This window comes from Cetorhinus maximus, chromosome 5, assembly GCF_964194155.1.
Source record: "Cetorhinus maximus chromosome 5, sCetMax3.hap1.1, whole genome shotgun sequence".
NCBI classification, from domain to species: domain Eukaryota; kingdom Metazoa; phylum Chordata; class Chondrichthyes; order Lamniformes; family Cetorhinidae; genus Cetorhinus; species Cetorhinus maximus.
Window position 1 is genome coordinate 122,009,318 of NC_135883.1, and position 15,676 is coordinate 122,024,993.

General features: G+C 43.0%; 1 protein-coding gene across 4 annotated transcripts in view; it reads left to right on the forward strand.

The window, feature by feature from the left end:
• rngtt (RNA guanylyltransferase and 5'-phosphatase) overlaps positions 1 to 15,676 on the forward strand; it is a 428,584-nt gene that overhangs the window by 29,484 nt on the left and 383,424 nt on the right. For all 4 annotated transcript variants that reach the window (XM_078542420.1, XM_078542421.1, XM_078542423.1 and 1 more), the window contains exon 2: positions 5,162 to 5,271. In XM_078542420.1, coding sequence (XP_078398546.1) covers positions 5,162 to 5,271 — 110 coding nt within the window. The remainder of the gene's footprint in view (positions 1 to 5,161; positions 5,272 to 15,676) is intronic.

A 15,676-nucleotide genomic window follows, 5' to 3' on the forward strand; every position in this document is an offset into this window, starting at 1 on the left:
GAAATTGGAAGCAAAATTGATAAATTTTTCCAGGTCCAGACGAGAGCATGAAGCGGCACCGATACAGTCATCGATGTAACGAAAAAAGAGTTGTGGGAGGGGGCCTGAGTAGGACTGGAACAAGGAATGTTCCACATAACCCATAAAGAGGCAGGCATAACTGGGGCCCATGTGGGTACCCATAGCCACACCTTTTATTTGGAGGAAGTGAGAGAAGTTTAAGGAGAAATTGTTCAGTGAGAGAACAAGTTCAGCCAGATGGATGAGAGTGGTGATGGATGGGGATTGTTCGGGCCTCTGTTCAAGAGCAAAAAGCTCTCAGACCATCCTGGTGGGGGATGGAGGTGTAGAGGGATTGGACGTCCATGGTGAAGAGGAGGCGGTTAGGGCCAGGGAACTGGAAATTGTTGATATGACATCCCTCCTCACCATCCAAGGGACCAAATGCTCCTTTCAGGTGAAGCAGCGCTTCACTTGCACCTCCTTCAATTTGGTCTACTGCATTTGCTGCTCCCAATGCAGTCTCCTCTACAATGGGGAGACCAAAGGCAGACTGGGTGACCGCTTTGCGAACACCTTCAGTCTGTCCACAAACATGACCCAGACCTTCCTGTCGCTTGCCATTTCAACACACCATCCTGCTGTCATGCCCACATGTCTATCCTTGGTCTGCTGCAATGTTCCAGTGAAGCTCAATGCAAACTGGAGGAACAGCACCTCATCTTCCAATTAGGCACTTTGCAGCCTTCCGGACTTAACAATGAGTTCAACAACTTCAGACCATGAACTCTCTCCTCAATCTATGCCCATTTTTTCAATATTCATTTTTATTTTTTATCCACTTCTTTTCATTTTTATTTTAATTAATTAATTGATTCATTGTTTTATCCCCCCACTTTTTATCCCATTTTTCATCCCTTTTTTTACCCCCACCACCGCCGCCTCCTACCCCCACCCCACCCTTGAATTCAGCGCTCTTGTCCATGTTTGGACCAAGGCTGTCGTGAAGTTAGGAGCTGAGTGACCTTCCCGGAACCCAAGCTTAGCGTCAGTGAGCAGGTTATTGCTGAGTAAATGTTGTTTGATAGCACTTGACAACACTCTTCATCAATTAGCTGATGATTGAAACTCTTTCGAGTTATCAACAGTCGCAGATTGCAACTCTTTCGAGTACAATCACAGTTCTTGGTTTCCGGGAGTGGGACATGAACCCACAACCCTCTGATTCAAAGGCGAGGGTGCTATGAACTGAGCCACAGCTGATTGAAAGTGGACTGATGTGGTGGTAATTGGCTGGGTTGGATTTGTCTTGCTTTTTCTGTACAGGATGAACATGGGCAATTTTCCACATTGCCGGGTAGATGCCAGTGTTGTAGCTGTACTGGAACAGCTTGGCTAGGGGTGCAGTTCGTTCTGGAGCACAGTGCCTAAGCAGAGCTTAGATCTGATCTATTAGTTATGGGATCACTTAGCTTTGTCTATTGTATGCTGCTTCCACTATTTGGCATGCAAGTAGTCTTGTGTTGCAGCTTCACCAGGTAGACACCTCATTTTTTGGTATGCCTGGTGCTGCCGCTGCCATGCTGTCCTGCAACTCTTCATTCAACTTTAGCAAAACCTCCCTACTTTTACACTCCATTCCCCTTGCAATAAGCAACAGCATTCCATTTGCCTTCCCAGTCATTTGCTGTTTCTGTATACTAAATTTTTGTAATTATGAGCATGCAAAACAATGAAAGCAGCACACAATAGACAGAGCTAACTGATCCCACAGCGAATGAATTGGATCAAAGCCCTATAGTCTTACCACATCGGGTTGTGAAATGGTGATGGGCGATTACCCAATCACCGGGAAGAGGATGGTCCACGACCATCCTGACCCTGAATGATAGTGAAGCCTAACACATCGGTGCAAATAACAAGACTGAAGTGTTTATAGTGATCTTCAGCCAGAGTTCCCTAGTATCAAAGATGTCAGTCTTCAGCTAGTTCAATTCATCCAATAATACAATTTTTTTTTGTAACATATTATTTGATTAACCTTGTGTTAAAACATGGTAAATCGGAGGATTTGGTAACTCTTAACTGTCACTGTAATGGCTTTTAATTATTAATTCTCGTCTCTTTAACCATCTACCTCTCTCTTCTTCCTGTAACTCTTTTTGCTTCTCCCTCCTCTTCTGCTTTTTTTCTTTCCTTTTGAATGGGAGCGGTAGCTAATGTGGTGGTGAAAGCAGCCATCAGTGGCTCAGGTTATATTGTGGTGGGAGGTGTCGGCCCTCAGCATTCAGTACCCTTGCACCCATAACCTTCTAACCAATCTCCTGGATTGCCAGTTGCACCTACCAAGAGTGACTGCTGAGAGGCTAAAGGCCCCCCCCAAGCTGCTTCCTTCTATCCCTCTGTCTCCTAACCTCTCTATTTATCTGATTCCCTCAGAGGCTGTATCTGCTCTTGGAATTCAACCTTCGTTCTTAAAAAAAGAAATCCAAGACCCTGCCATAAGACGTAGGAGCAGACATAGGCCATTTGGCCCGTCGGGTCTGCTCTGCCATTCAATGAGATCATGGCTGTTTTGATAATCCTCAACTCCACATTCCTGCCTTTTCCCCATAACCCTTGATTCCCTTACTGATTAAAAATCTGTCTATCTCAGCCTTGAATATACTTAACGACCCAGCCTCTTCAGCCCTCAGTGGTAAAGAATTCCACAGATAGACTACCCACTGAGGGAAGAATTTCCTCCTTATCTCTGTTTTAAATGGGAGCCCACTTACTCTGAGATTATGCCCTCTGGTCCTAGTCTCTCTCTCAAGGGGAAACAACCTCTCAGCATCTATCCTGTCAAGCCCCCGAAGAATCTTATGTTTCAATAAGGTCGCCTCTCATTTTTATAAACTCCAATGAGTACAGGCCCATCCTACTCAACCTCTCATAAGAAAATCCCTCCATATCCGGGACCAGCCTAGCGAACCTTCCCTGGATTGCCTCCATATCTTTCCATAGATAAGGGGACCAAAACTGTTCATGGTATTCTAAGCGTGGTCTAACTAGTGCCTTGTATAGTTTTAGCAAGACTTCCCTGTTTTTATATTCCATTCCTTTTGAAATAAAGACCAACATTCCATTTGCCTTAACTATTACCTGCTGAACTTGCATGCTAGCTTTTTTAGGATTCATGCAGGAGGACCCCCAAATCCCTCTTTGCTGCAGCTTTCTTCAGTCTTTCTCCATTTAAATGATATTCAGCTCCTCAATTCTTCCTGCCAAAGTGCATAATCTCTCAGTTTCCCACATTATATTCCATCTGCCAAGTTTTTGCCCACTCACTTAACCTGCCTATATCCCTCTGTAGACTCTGTGTCACCTTCACCATTTGCCTTCCCACCTATTTTTGTGTCATCTGCAAACTTGGCGATAGGACATTCAATTTCCTCATCCAAATAATTAATATATATTGTAAATAATTGTGGCCCCAGCATTGATCCCTGTGGCACTCCACTAGTTACAGGTTGCCATCCTGAAAATGCCCCCTGTATCCCAACACTCTTTCTTCTATTAGTTAGCCAGTCCCCTGTCCATGCTAATATACTACCCCCAACACCATGGGCTCTTATCTTATTAAGTAGCCTCATGTGTGGAACCTTATCGAACACCTTTTGGAAATCCAAATGTATTACATATACTGGTTCCCCTTTATCTATCTACTTGTTACTTAAAGAATTCTGATAAATTTGTCAGGCATGCTTTCCCCTTCATGAAGCCATGCTGACTCTACTTGATTATATTATGCATTTCTAATGCTCCACTATTACATCCTTTATAATAGACTCCAACATTTTCCCAATGACAGGTGTTAAGCTAACTGGCCTATAGTTAACTGTTTTTTGTCTCCCTTCCTTTTTAAATAAGGGTGTTACATTGGCAATTTTCCAACCCTATGGGTCTTTCCCAGAATCCAAGGATTCTTGGAAGATTACTACCAGTGCATCCGCTATGTCTGTAGCTATTTCCTTTAATATCCTAGGATGCAACCCATCAGGTCCAAGTGACTTATCGGCCATTAGTCCCATTAGTTTCCCTAGTACTTTTTCTCTAGTGATAGTTATTGTATTTATTTCCTCCCCTCCTTTTGCCCCATGATTATTTAATATTTTTGGCATGCTGTTAGTGTCTTCTACGGTGAAGACTGAAGCAAAGTATTTATTTCACAATTCCTCCATTTCCTGGTTCCCCATTATTATTTCCACAACCTCATTCTCTAAGGGGACTATATTGACTTTGGCATCTCTCTTCCTTTTTATATATTTAAAGAAGCTCTTACTGTCCATTTTTATATTCCTTGCTAGTTTACCCTCAAAGTTTATTTCTCTCTCTTATTTTTTTTTTGGTCATTCTATGCCCTGTACATCTTTTGCCTCGCACCCCCTCCCACCCCTCTTATGCACACATGCCTTGACCCATTCGCTTCTTGTGAAACCGTCCCTGAATGTAAATGAGTTAAATGTGATTTATATATTGCAGAATCACTTGTGGTTGAATGGGATTTGCAACATCCCAGGACTTTTACCATAATGGCACACATTAATCACAATTGTGTTATTCAACCTTCCTCATGATTGTACATTTAATAACCTGGCATAAATTGTGGCTGAAAGCAGACATTGTAGTATTGCAACAACTTTCATTTATATCATGTCTTCAGTGTAGGTGGAGGGATGACCACAAGCTTGGTTGAAGAGTAGAAGGTGGAGGAGCTTAGGCAGAGAGTTCCAGAACATGGGGCCCAGGTGGCTGATATTGGTGGGGGGTGGTCAGGAGTTGTCAGGCTGCAAGATATTTTGTAGTTTGAGAAGATTGTATACCTGAATTGTTGTAATTTGAGATGTGTTAGGGGTGGTTTGGGTACCAGTGGAGATCAGTGAGCATAGAGGTGATGGGCATGTAAAATTTGGTGTAGGATACTGGCAGCGAAGTTTGGATAAACTGCAGTCTACAAAGAAGGGAGGAAGAGAAATAGCTAACAGAAATCACCTGTCCTCCCTCCTTTACCCTCATGATCAAATCGGATATTAAGAAATACTGAAACAGAAGTGTGGACTGTATAAATTCTATTTTTCTGCTTCATTAACTTAGTTTGTTTTACTTCAATATTTTACAGGAAAATTTTTGCCACTGAAGACCATGTTAGGAGCAAGGTATGATGATCAAGTTCCTGAGGAGAATCGATTCCATCCCAGTATGCTTTCAAACTATCTAAAGAGTTTGAAGGTAAGTAACTAAAATGTACGAATTGAATATGTTGTTGCAGAATGCTACAGGTTATACTGGTGAGATAGGTTCATATTTTAATTCAAATATCGAATGGGCACTATATTTTCATTTAACAGAAAAATAACTGACTCATAACTATAACAGAAAGACTGCTGGTCAGAGTCCTACCAAGTAAGAGACTAAATATGAGATTTGTTAAGGTGCTGATAGTCTTGAGGGAATTGATAAATGCTGGCAGGTCCTGCAGATTGGGAAAATTAACTTGGTAGCTATTTTTGAAAGAATAGTGATAGAACTATTGGACTTCAGTCAGATACTATGGAGAAAACTGGAATTTATTAGACCTAAACTCAAGGATTTTCTGTATAGAAAACAAAGGAAAAAATTCCATTTATAGTATCAGGTGATCCCAAGTAGTTTTAATTAAAAACTACTCATTGGCTCTATGGTCACTGTTGTAACATAGACAAACGTGGCAGCAGTCCCCACAAACGGCATTAATAACTTTTTTTATTCGTCCATGGGATGTGGGTGTCGCTGGCTACGCCAGCATTTATTGCCCATCCCTAATTGCCCTTGAGAAGGTGGTGGTGAGCTGCCTTCTTGAACTGCTGCAGTCCATGTAAGTACACCCACAGTGCTGTTAGGGAGGGAGTTCCAGGATTTTGACCCAGCGACAGTGAAGGGACGGTGATATATTTGGATGGTGAGTGGATTGGAGGGGAACTCCCAGACAGTGGTGTTCATCTTTCTGCTGCTCTTGTCCTTCTAGATGGTAGTTGTCATGGGTTTGGAAGGTGCTACCTAAGGAGGCTTGGTGAGTTCCTGCAGTACATCTTAGGGAGTGACAAGGTATTGGAGGCAGGCTTAAAAATGGACAAATCTCCAGGTCCGGATGATTTGTGTCCCAGACTGTTGAGGGAGGCAAGGGAGGAGGTTGCAGGACCCAAATTTTTAATTCCTCTCTGGCCATGGGGGAAGGTGCCAGAGGATTGGAGAACAGCTAACGTGGTTCCACTATTTAAGAAGGGTTGTAGAGATAAGAGAGAACTACAGACCAGTGAGTCTCACGTCAGTGGTAGAGAAACTATTGGAGAAAGTTCTGAAGGAGAGAATCTATCTCCCCTTGGAGAGGCAAGATTTGATCAGGAATAGTCGACATGGCTTTGTCAGAGGGAGGTCATGCCTAACAAATTTGATTGAATTTTTTGAGGAGTTGACCAGGTGTGTAGATGAGGGTAGTGTAGTTGATGTAGTTTATATGGATTTCAGCAAAGCCTTTGACAATGTCCCACATGGGAGACTTATAAAAAAGGCAAATGCACATGAGATACAGGGTAATTTGATAAGGTGGATTCAAAATTGGCTTAGTTGTCGGAGACAGAGGGTGATGACCGAAGGCTGCTTTAGTGACTGGAAGCCAGTGTCCAGTGGCGTACCACAGAGATCTGTGCTGGGTCCCCTATTATTTGTCATTTATATAAATGACAAAGATGACTATGTGGGGAGTAGGTTTAGTAAGTTTGCAGATGACGCACAGATTGGCCTGGTGGTTAACAGTGAGTTTGAGTGTCTTGGGCTACAGAAAGATATAGATGGGATGGTCAAATGGGCAGATAAGTGGCAGATGGAATTTAACCCTGAAAAGTGTGAGGTGATACACTTTGGAAGGATTAATTTGACAAGGAAGCATTCAATGAATGGCATGACACTAGGAAGCTCTGAAGAACAAAGGGACCTTGGTGTGTGTGTCCATAGATCTCTGAAGGTGGAGGGGCATGTTAGTGGGGTAGTGAAAAAGGCATATGGGACACTTGTCTTTATCAATCGAGCGTAGATTACAAAAGTAGGGAGGTCATGTTGGAGTTGTATAGAACCTTGGTGAGACCACAGCTGGAGTACTGTGTGCAGTTCTGCCGCCACATTATAGGAAGGATGTGATTGCACTGGAGGGGTGCAGAGGAGATTCACCAGGATGTTGCCTGGGATGAAACATTTAAGTTATGAAGAGAGGTTGGATAGACTTGGGTTGTTTTCATTGGAGCAGAGAAGACTGAGGGGCGACCTGATCGATGTGTACAAAATTATGAGGGGAAATATAAGCTGGTAGAGGGGGGTAGGTGGGACAGGTAGAGCTCGATAGGGAGTCAGTGATAGGTGGAGGCCAAGAAGAGATTGCCAAGGATGTCATAGACAAAAGGACAAAGGGGTGTTGACGGTGGTGATATTAATTTAATTGAATGTGAAACTCTTTAGGACATCCTGAGATTATAGAAGGTGTGATTAAATTGCAAGTTCTTTCTTTTTTCGTTTGTTCTCTCTTCGCAACAAGGGTATTGAATAGTGATCAGGAGAGGAAACCACAGCAAATTTTGTCCTCTCTTATCTGAAGAGCAATTGGGCGACGTACTGCCATAGCGTCTAAAATCAGCTAACTTAATACAGACTTGGATTTGGGGCTGGGATTTACTGCTGTACTTGATTCAGCTACCTAATGAGTTCCTTGGGGTGTTGCCGGATACAATTTTAATACTAGGTTGTTCTTGTAATACTAAACAATGCTCCTGATGGCTCAGCTGGTTAAGCCAGAGTGAATAGTTGAACCATATATGCTCAGGATGGCAACTTAATGTAGAGGTATTCTTGGACATCTGACCATACAATGACTGCAGATGTTAATTTATTTATCTTTTGAAGATTGTGCCCATGTGGTTGATTGCGGTTTTTGCAACAGTGGCTGTTGTGTGAAAAGTTCCAGAAACTAGGAGGAGGCCCATGAGCAGAGGAAGATGGGAAATTAAAGGTGTGGGGCAGTGGGCAGATTTGCAGAGAGGGAAGCAGAGGTAGGAGGAACTTTGGTTCCGTCAGTAATTAATAGGAAGCAAAATTGCACTGATCAGTAATTGTAGTACTGGTAACACACACATTGTCCACATAACTAGCAGTAATACAAGAACTCAGTGATGGGGTGAAGGAGAAAGAGGGGAGGAGGAAGGGGAGGTGAGGCGAGGAAGAGGGAAGATGAGATGGGTGAGGAGGGAGAGGGAAGTGGGGAGGAAGAGGAGGGAAGGGCAGGGATAGGAAAGACGGAATGGGAAAGAAGTGGGGAGAGGGAAGAGGGTGAGGGGTGGCAGAGGGGACGGGGAGAGGGTTGCTGGGAGGGTGGGGATTGGCAATGCTAATATAGACCAGGAATTCAATCCTTGCTGTTTCCTGTTTTTAAACTATAAAATGAATGAATTCATCCTTGAGTAATTTCTCTGCTCCGCTGTTGACTGCAAAACCAAAGTCTTAAAGCATGGTAGGTGGAAGTGAGATCTGGTCTGCACTGAAGTGGTGTGTTTGGCTGCAGTAGATTGCTTCAGTTGGAGTTTGGTGACTGAGGGAGTTTAAGGGTTAAATTCTATCTAAAGTCTGGCCTTTCTTTAATTTAGCAATTAACTAAAACTTGCTATTAGGACTGCAAGAAGGTGAGTTTCAGTCCAGCCTTAAAACAGGGCTCATATAGGCCCAGCTTGCAGCTGCAACTAGTTAATTAGATAACTGGCGTAAGCAGGTTTTCAAAGGCTAGGTTCAGAGAGTGTAAAAGTAGGCTATCTTATAGAGCTGACTTTGTCTGTCCTGGAGTGCTGTGTTTGGCTCCAGTAGAGTGCTTCAATTGGAGTTTGGTGACAGAGGGAGGTGCTCCTTTCCTTTTCTACCTTCCTCGGCAAAAAGAGCGGTGGTCTTGGTAAGTAGGACCTGGTGAGTAAATTAGAGAAGTATAATATTTTTAAACAAGTTGCTATACTTGGACTTAACTGAGAAGCGCCAGGAATAAGGGAAATTTAGGGCTAATATAGTAAAGTAATATAAATAATCCAAAATAGGTTAAAGTTAACATAAGGCAAGTAGAGTTAAGACATGGGAAAGCCATGGACGCTACCGGTGTCCTAGATGATCACGTGCAAGAAGTGCTGCCAGCTGCAGAAACTTGAGCTCCAGGTTTCAGAGCTCGAGAGGTGGCTGGAGTCACTGTGGTGCATCCGCGAGGCTGAGAGCTACGTGGATAGCATGGTTAGAGTGGTGGTCACACTGCAGCTTAAGGGCCTGGAGACAGAGAGGGAATGGATGACCACCAGGCAGTCCAAGAGAAATAGGCAGGTAGTGCAGGAGTCCCCTGGTTCCTGCTCACAAATCAGTTTTCCATTTTGGAAGCTGGTGACAACGCTGGTCTCTCAGAGGAGTGCAGTCAGAGGTAAGTTTGTGACACCACGAGCGGCCCGGCTGTACATGAGGGGAGGAAGAGGAAAGGAAGAGCAATAATGATACGGGATTCTCGTGAGGGGCATGGACAGGGTGGATAGGGAGCAGCTGTTCCCCTTAGTTGAAGGGTCAGTCATGAGGGGACATAAGTTCAAGGTGAGGGGCAGGAGGTTTAGGGCGGATGTGAGGGAAAAGCTTTTTTACCCAGAGGGTGGTGACGGCCTGGAATGCACTGCCTGGGATTCTGTGATTCTGGTTAGGGGGACAGACTGGCGTTTCTGTGGCTGTATTCGTGACTCCAGGATGGTATGGTGCCTCCCTGGTGCCAGGGTCAAGGATGTCACAAAGCGGCTGCAGGACATTTTTCTGGGGGACGGTGATCAGCTAGAGGTCGTGGTCCACATTGGTACCAATGACTTGGGTAGGAAGGGGGATGTGGTCCTGCAATCCGAATTTAGGGAGCTAGGTAGAAAATTAGCAAGCAGGACCTCAAATGTGGTAATCTCTGGATGCCACGTGCAAATGAGTACAGAAATAGGAAGATAAGACAGACGAATGTGTGGCTGGAAAGATGGTACAGGAGGTAGGGCTTTAGACTCCTGGTATGCTGGGACTGACTCTGGGGGAAATGGCACCTGTATAAGCTGGACGGGTTGCATCTGAACAGAGCTGCAACTCAGTTCTTTGCAGGATGTTTTGCTAGTGCTGTTGGCGAGGGTTAAAACTAACTCAGCAGGGGTGTGGGAACCAGGAGAGAGTATCAGAAAGTAATACTAGGGTGCACGGAATGCTGGGAGAGGCAGATAGCATAAAATGGAGAATAGTAAGCTAATAGATGGAATTAGAGTAAGGGAGCAAGTAACGAAGCCTACTATGGGTTACACAGCATGTATGTGAATGCACAGAGTATAGTTAATAAAATTGGGGCGTTACAGGCACAGACTGCCTTGTGGAATTATGATATTGTGGTGATAACGGGGACTTAGCTTAAGGAAGGGCAGATCTGGGTGTTAAATATTCTTGGTTACAAGGTGTTCAGAAAGATAGGAAAGGAAAAAAGGAGGAGGGGTGGTGTTTTTCGTTAAGGAGAATATTGCAGTACTGGAGAAAGAGGATGTGTCAGAAGATTCAAGGACAGAATCAATTTGGCTAGAGCTAATGAACAAGTAGGGTGCAATTATGTTGTTTGGTGTAATATATAGACCACCTGCTAGTGGGAAAGATATAGAGGAACAAATCTGCAAGGAAATTACAGAGAGGTGTAAGCATTATAGAGTAGTAGTTTAATTGCCTGTATATAGACTGGGATAGTGGTAGCGTAAGGGGCAGTGAGGGACAAACGTTCCTAGATTGTGTTTAGGAGAATTTCCTCCAGAAGTATGTGTCCAGTCCAACAAGAGAGGAAGCACTGCTAGACCTGGTTCTTGGGAATGAGGTGGGCCAAGTAGATCAAGTGACAGTGGGGGAACATTTTAGGGTACAGTGATCATTGTATCATAAGCTTTAGGATGATGATGGAAAATGACATTGGTCAATCCAGAGTAAGAATAATCAACTAGCGGAGAGCGGACTTCGATGGGGCAGAACGGAGCTGGGCCGGATAGACTAGAACCAAAGGTTGGCGGGAAAAACAGTAGCTGAACAATGGGCTAACTTCAAAGAGGAGATGGTTTGGGCACAGTCAAGGTATGTTCCCTCAAAAGGGAAGGGTAGGACAAACAAACCCAGGATGACAAAGGAGATGGAAATTAAGTTAAAGAAGAAAAAATCTGCTTATGACAGGTTTGGGTAGCAAATGCAATTGAGAACCAAGCTGGGTTCAGAAGGGATGTAAAAAAGCAAATATGGGAAGCAAAGGTGGATTATGAAAACAGACTAGCAGCTAGCATAAAAGGAAATCCTAAAGTATTCTATAAGCACATCAATAGTAAAAGGAGGAATAGGGCCGATTAGGGACCAAAAAGGGAAGTTACACATCGAGGCAAGAGACATGGCTGAAGTGTTAAATGAATACTTTGCACTTGTCTTTACCTACAAGGTAGATACTGCCCAGGCCATGTTGACAGAGGAGGAAACTCAGTCACCAGAAGGGCTTAAAATTGATAAGGAGGAGGTATTGGATAAGCTGCCCGTACTTAAAGTTGATAAGGCATTGGGACCGGATGAGATGCATCCAAGGATATTGAAGGAAGGCACTGGCAATAATCTTTCAATGTTCCCTGGATTCAGAGGAGGTGCCGGAGGATTGGAGAATTGCAGACATTGCGCCCTTGTTTGAAAAAGGTTGTCAGGATCTGCCCTGCAATTACAGACTAGTCAGTTTATCTTCGATAGTGGGGAACTTCTAGAAATAATTATTCTGGATAGAATTAGTAGTCACATGGAAAACTGTGGATAGATTCGGAAGAGCAAGCATGGATTTGTTAAAAAAAATGGTGTCTAACTAACTTGCTGGAGTTTTTTGAAGAGGTAACAGAGATGATTGATGAGGGAAAGGCCGTTGATGTGGTGTATATGGACCAAAAATGCCACACAACAGACTTGTGAGGAAAGTTATAGGTCATGGAATAAAAGGGGCAGTAGCAATGTGGATACAAAATTAGCTGAGGGATAGGAAACAGAGAGTAATGGCTATTTTTTGGGCTGGAAGAAGGTTTATAGTGGAGTTCCCCAGGGGTCGATATTGGGACCTCTGTTCTTCCTGATATATTTAAATGATCTAGATCTTAGTGTGCAGGGGACAATTCAAAGTTTGCAGACAACACAAAACTTGGGAGAATTGTAAACTGTGAGGAGGACAGTGTAGAACTTCAAAAGGACATTGACACATTGGTGGATTGGGCAGATAGGTGGCAGATGAAGTTCAATGCGGAGAAGTGTGAGGTAATATACTTAGGTACAAAGAACATGGAGAGATAGTATAAAATAAATGATACTATTCTAAAGGGTGTGCAGGAGCAGAGAGACCTGGGTGTATATGTACATAAGTCATTAAAGGTGGCAGGACAGGTAGAGAGCTGTTTTTAAAGCATACAGTATTCTTGGCTTCATTAATAGGGGCATATAGCACAATAGCAGGGAGGTTATGATGAACTTTTTAAAAATAATGGTTAGACCTCAGTTGGAGTATTGTGTACAGGTCTGGACGCCACACTATAGGAAGGATGTGAACACATTGGAGAGAGTGCAGAAGAGGTTTACGAGAATGGTTCCAGGGATGAGAGACTTCAGTTATGAGGAAAGATTGGAGAAGTTGGGACTGTTTTCCTTGGAGAGAAGGCTGAGAGAAGATTTGATAGAAGTTTTCAAAATCATGAGGGGCCTGGAGTAGATAGGGAAAAACTGTTCCCGCTTGTAAACGGATTGAGAGCCAGAGGGCACTTTTTTCAAGTGTTTTGCAAAAGAAGCAAATGTGAGGTGAAATAAAACTTTTTCACACAGTGAGTAGTTAGGGTTTGGAATGAACTGTCTGGAAGTGTGGTGGAGGCAGGTTCAATTAAGGCATTCAAAAGGGCATTGTTTCTATTTACATAATCGTCCAATGTGCAAGATTATCGGGAAAAGGCAGAAGATTCGCACTGTTAAAATGCTCAGAGAGCCAGTGCAGACACGATAGGCTGAATGGCCTCATTCTACACTAACAATTCTGTGATTCTGTAATCAGTCTGATGATTAAGTAGTAATTTATGCTGATACGCAAGATGGCAGATACTTTACAATTTGGCCTGTTCACCTGTGTGATGGATTTCATAGCACCAGAAAGTGCATCGAAATAATGTCAGACACAAGATTGCAGTTATTTGTTATTCAAAAGTCATGGAGGTGATGTTTCGGACTGCAGATCTTCCTTGGTGTCAGGACAAGGTCAATATAGGGCTGTCAACAGCCAACCCCCTCCACCCCTCACCTAGATCAAAGTAGTGTTCGGTATCCAGTGTCAGCTGCAGACGCTGTTCACTTTTGTCACTGACAGTTTAGAGAGTAACTTGTGCAGAGGCTTTAGTTCTTTTGCATGAGATATTAAACCGAGGCCCCACCTGCCTTCTAAGGCGCATGTAAAATATGCTGTGGTACTATTTGAAAAAGAGCAGGTGAGTTATCCCTGGTGTTCTGACCAATATTTATCCCCCAATTAACATTACAAAAAAGCAGAATATCTGACCATTATCACATTGTAGGAGTTTGCTGTGTGCAATTTGGTTGCTGCATTTCCTACAATACAACACTGATTACACTGTGGGGGAAAAAGAAGCACTTCGTTTGGCTGTAAAGCACTTTTGAGAGGTTTGGTGGTCATGAAGAACACTACATAAATGCAAGTTCTTTCTTTCTGGGGATGTAATCTTGCAATGCTAATTCTAAATTTAAATGTTGAATCTGCTAACACATTGCACAGGAAGTCCTTAGCTTAACACTTAATTGGTTCCTAGAAAACACATGTTATGCGAAACAACACTGTGAACTGTGTGTCTGAGCTCATAGCCCCTTCCCAAGATTGCCTGTTCCCCACCTCACCGGAGACCCAGCTCTCTCAGGCATGGGAGTCATGTGGGAATGTCCTGCCGTATGACAATGTTAATGTGAAAGGGTGGCAATGCAATGTGAATGCAGTGTTCTAATTAGATAGTGATGTTAAAGCAAAACAATATTGTGAGGGACAACGTTAAGCGAGGACTTCTTGTATGGTTTTACTGAAGCTCAGGTGAAGGTGTTAATGACTACACACTTTACACAGCAATCATAGCGTTGATTATTACCTGTGTGCATGTTGAACACACTTACCACTGGAGGTCCAAAACAAAAACAGAATTACCTGGAAAAACTCAGCATGTTTGGCAGCATCGGTGGAGAAGAAAACAGTTAAGACCTGCTGAGTTTTTCCAGGTAATTCTGTTTTTGTTTTGGATTTCCAGCATCCGCAGTAGCTTTTAGCTTTTTGTTTTTACCACTGGAGGTAGTAGGCATCATTTGCCAGTAAGATTAATATTCTACATTTTTCCGTAGGATTAATATTCACCAGTGGAAATGGCCATGCTTTTGATTATGGGTAGCTAAAATGCTGAACATTTCGAGTTTTCCCATAGAGGCCAACTGAGCTATATCCTCCTGTCCCACTTGTAGCTACTCCTACCAGGAGAACTGCTGTCACGGTATGTCATGCTTGTCCATCTTGCATCATCCTCGCAAATCCACTGTAGCTTGTCTGAAACTGCTCTGTGACGTCCGCCAACCAACTATGCTTAGGTCTGCTGCCCTCCACTTCACCCTCTAGAAGAGATCGCTGTAGCTTTTCAGCTCTGATCAAATGGCCGAAGTTCTTTTCTGGATGTCACTTCTTAAGAGTTATTTTTGCTCTTGTAATTTCAAGCACCTCTTCATTTAACTTATGGTCTGCAAATGGAATTTTAAGCATACGTCTTAGCATCCACATTTCAAAGGCCTCTGTTTTCTTCCACAGATCTTTATTTATTGTCCAAGTTTCTGAGGCAGACGGGAAAATGGACAGAATGTAGTGTCTTATGAGTTTTTTGCCTTGTTACAAGCTTGAGTTTTCTTATTGTTAACACATCCTTCATCTTCATGAAATTACTTCAGGCATTTCTTTTCCTCCTCCTGACTTGGCATCACAACCACCATCTTGTGTTATTGTTTGTCCGAAGTCGGCAAGCTTATCTACTGTGTCACATCATCCACTTCAGTCTTTACTCTAGTTTCTTCTAATGTATTCCTTCTGACTACCATTGTTTTTGCCTTTTTGGTGCTCATACTCAATCAATGTTTTAAACTTCTAGATTTTACTTGATGTATGACATTTTTTATGGTGACATCCTGAATTGTTATGATCACGTCAAATCAACAGATGTGGTAATTGTAATGGGCGACTTAAACGCTAAAGTCAGTGAAGGAAAATCAGGAATGAATGTCGGTCAATATGGCCTTGGATTGAGAAATGAAAGAGGAGGGAAAATCTTACAGTTTTGTCAAGAAACTAATTTGTTGGTAGCAAACATAATCTTTAAGCAACCAAAAAGAAGACTGTACACTTGGAGAAGTCCAGGCGATAGTTACAGAAATCAAATAGATTATGTGGTGGTGAAACAATGTTTTAGAAACAGTATAAAGAACATTCAAGTGTGTCCCAGTGTGGATACAAATT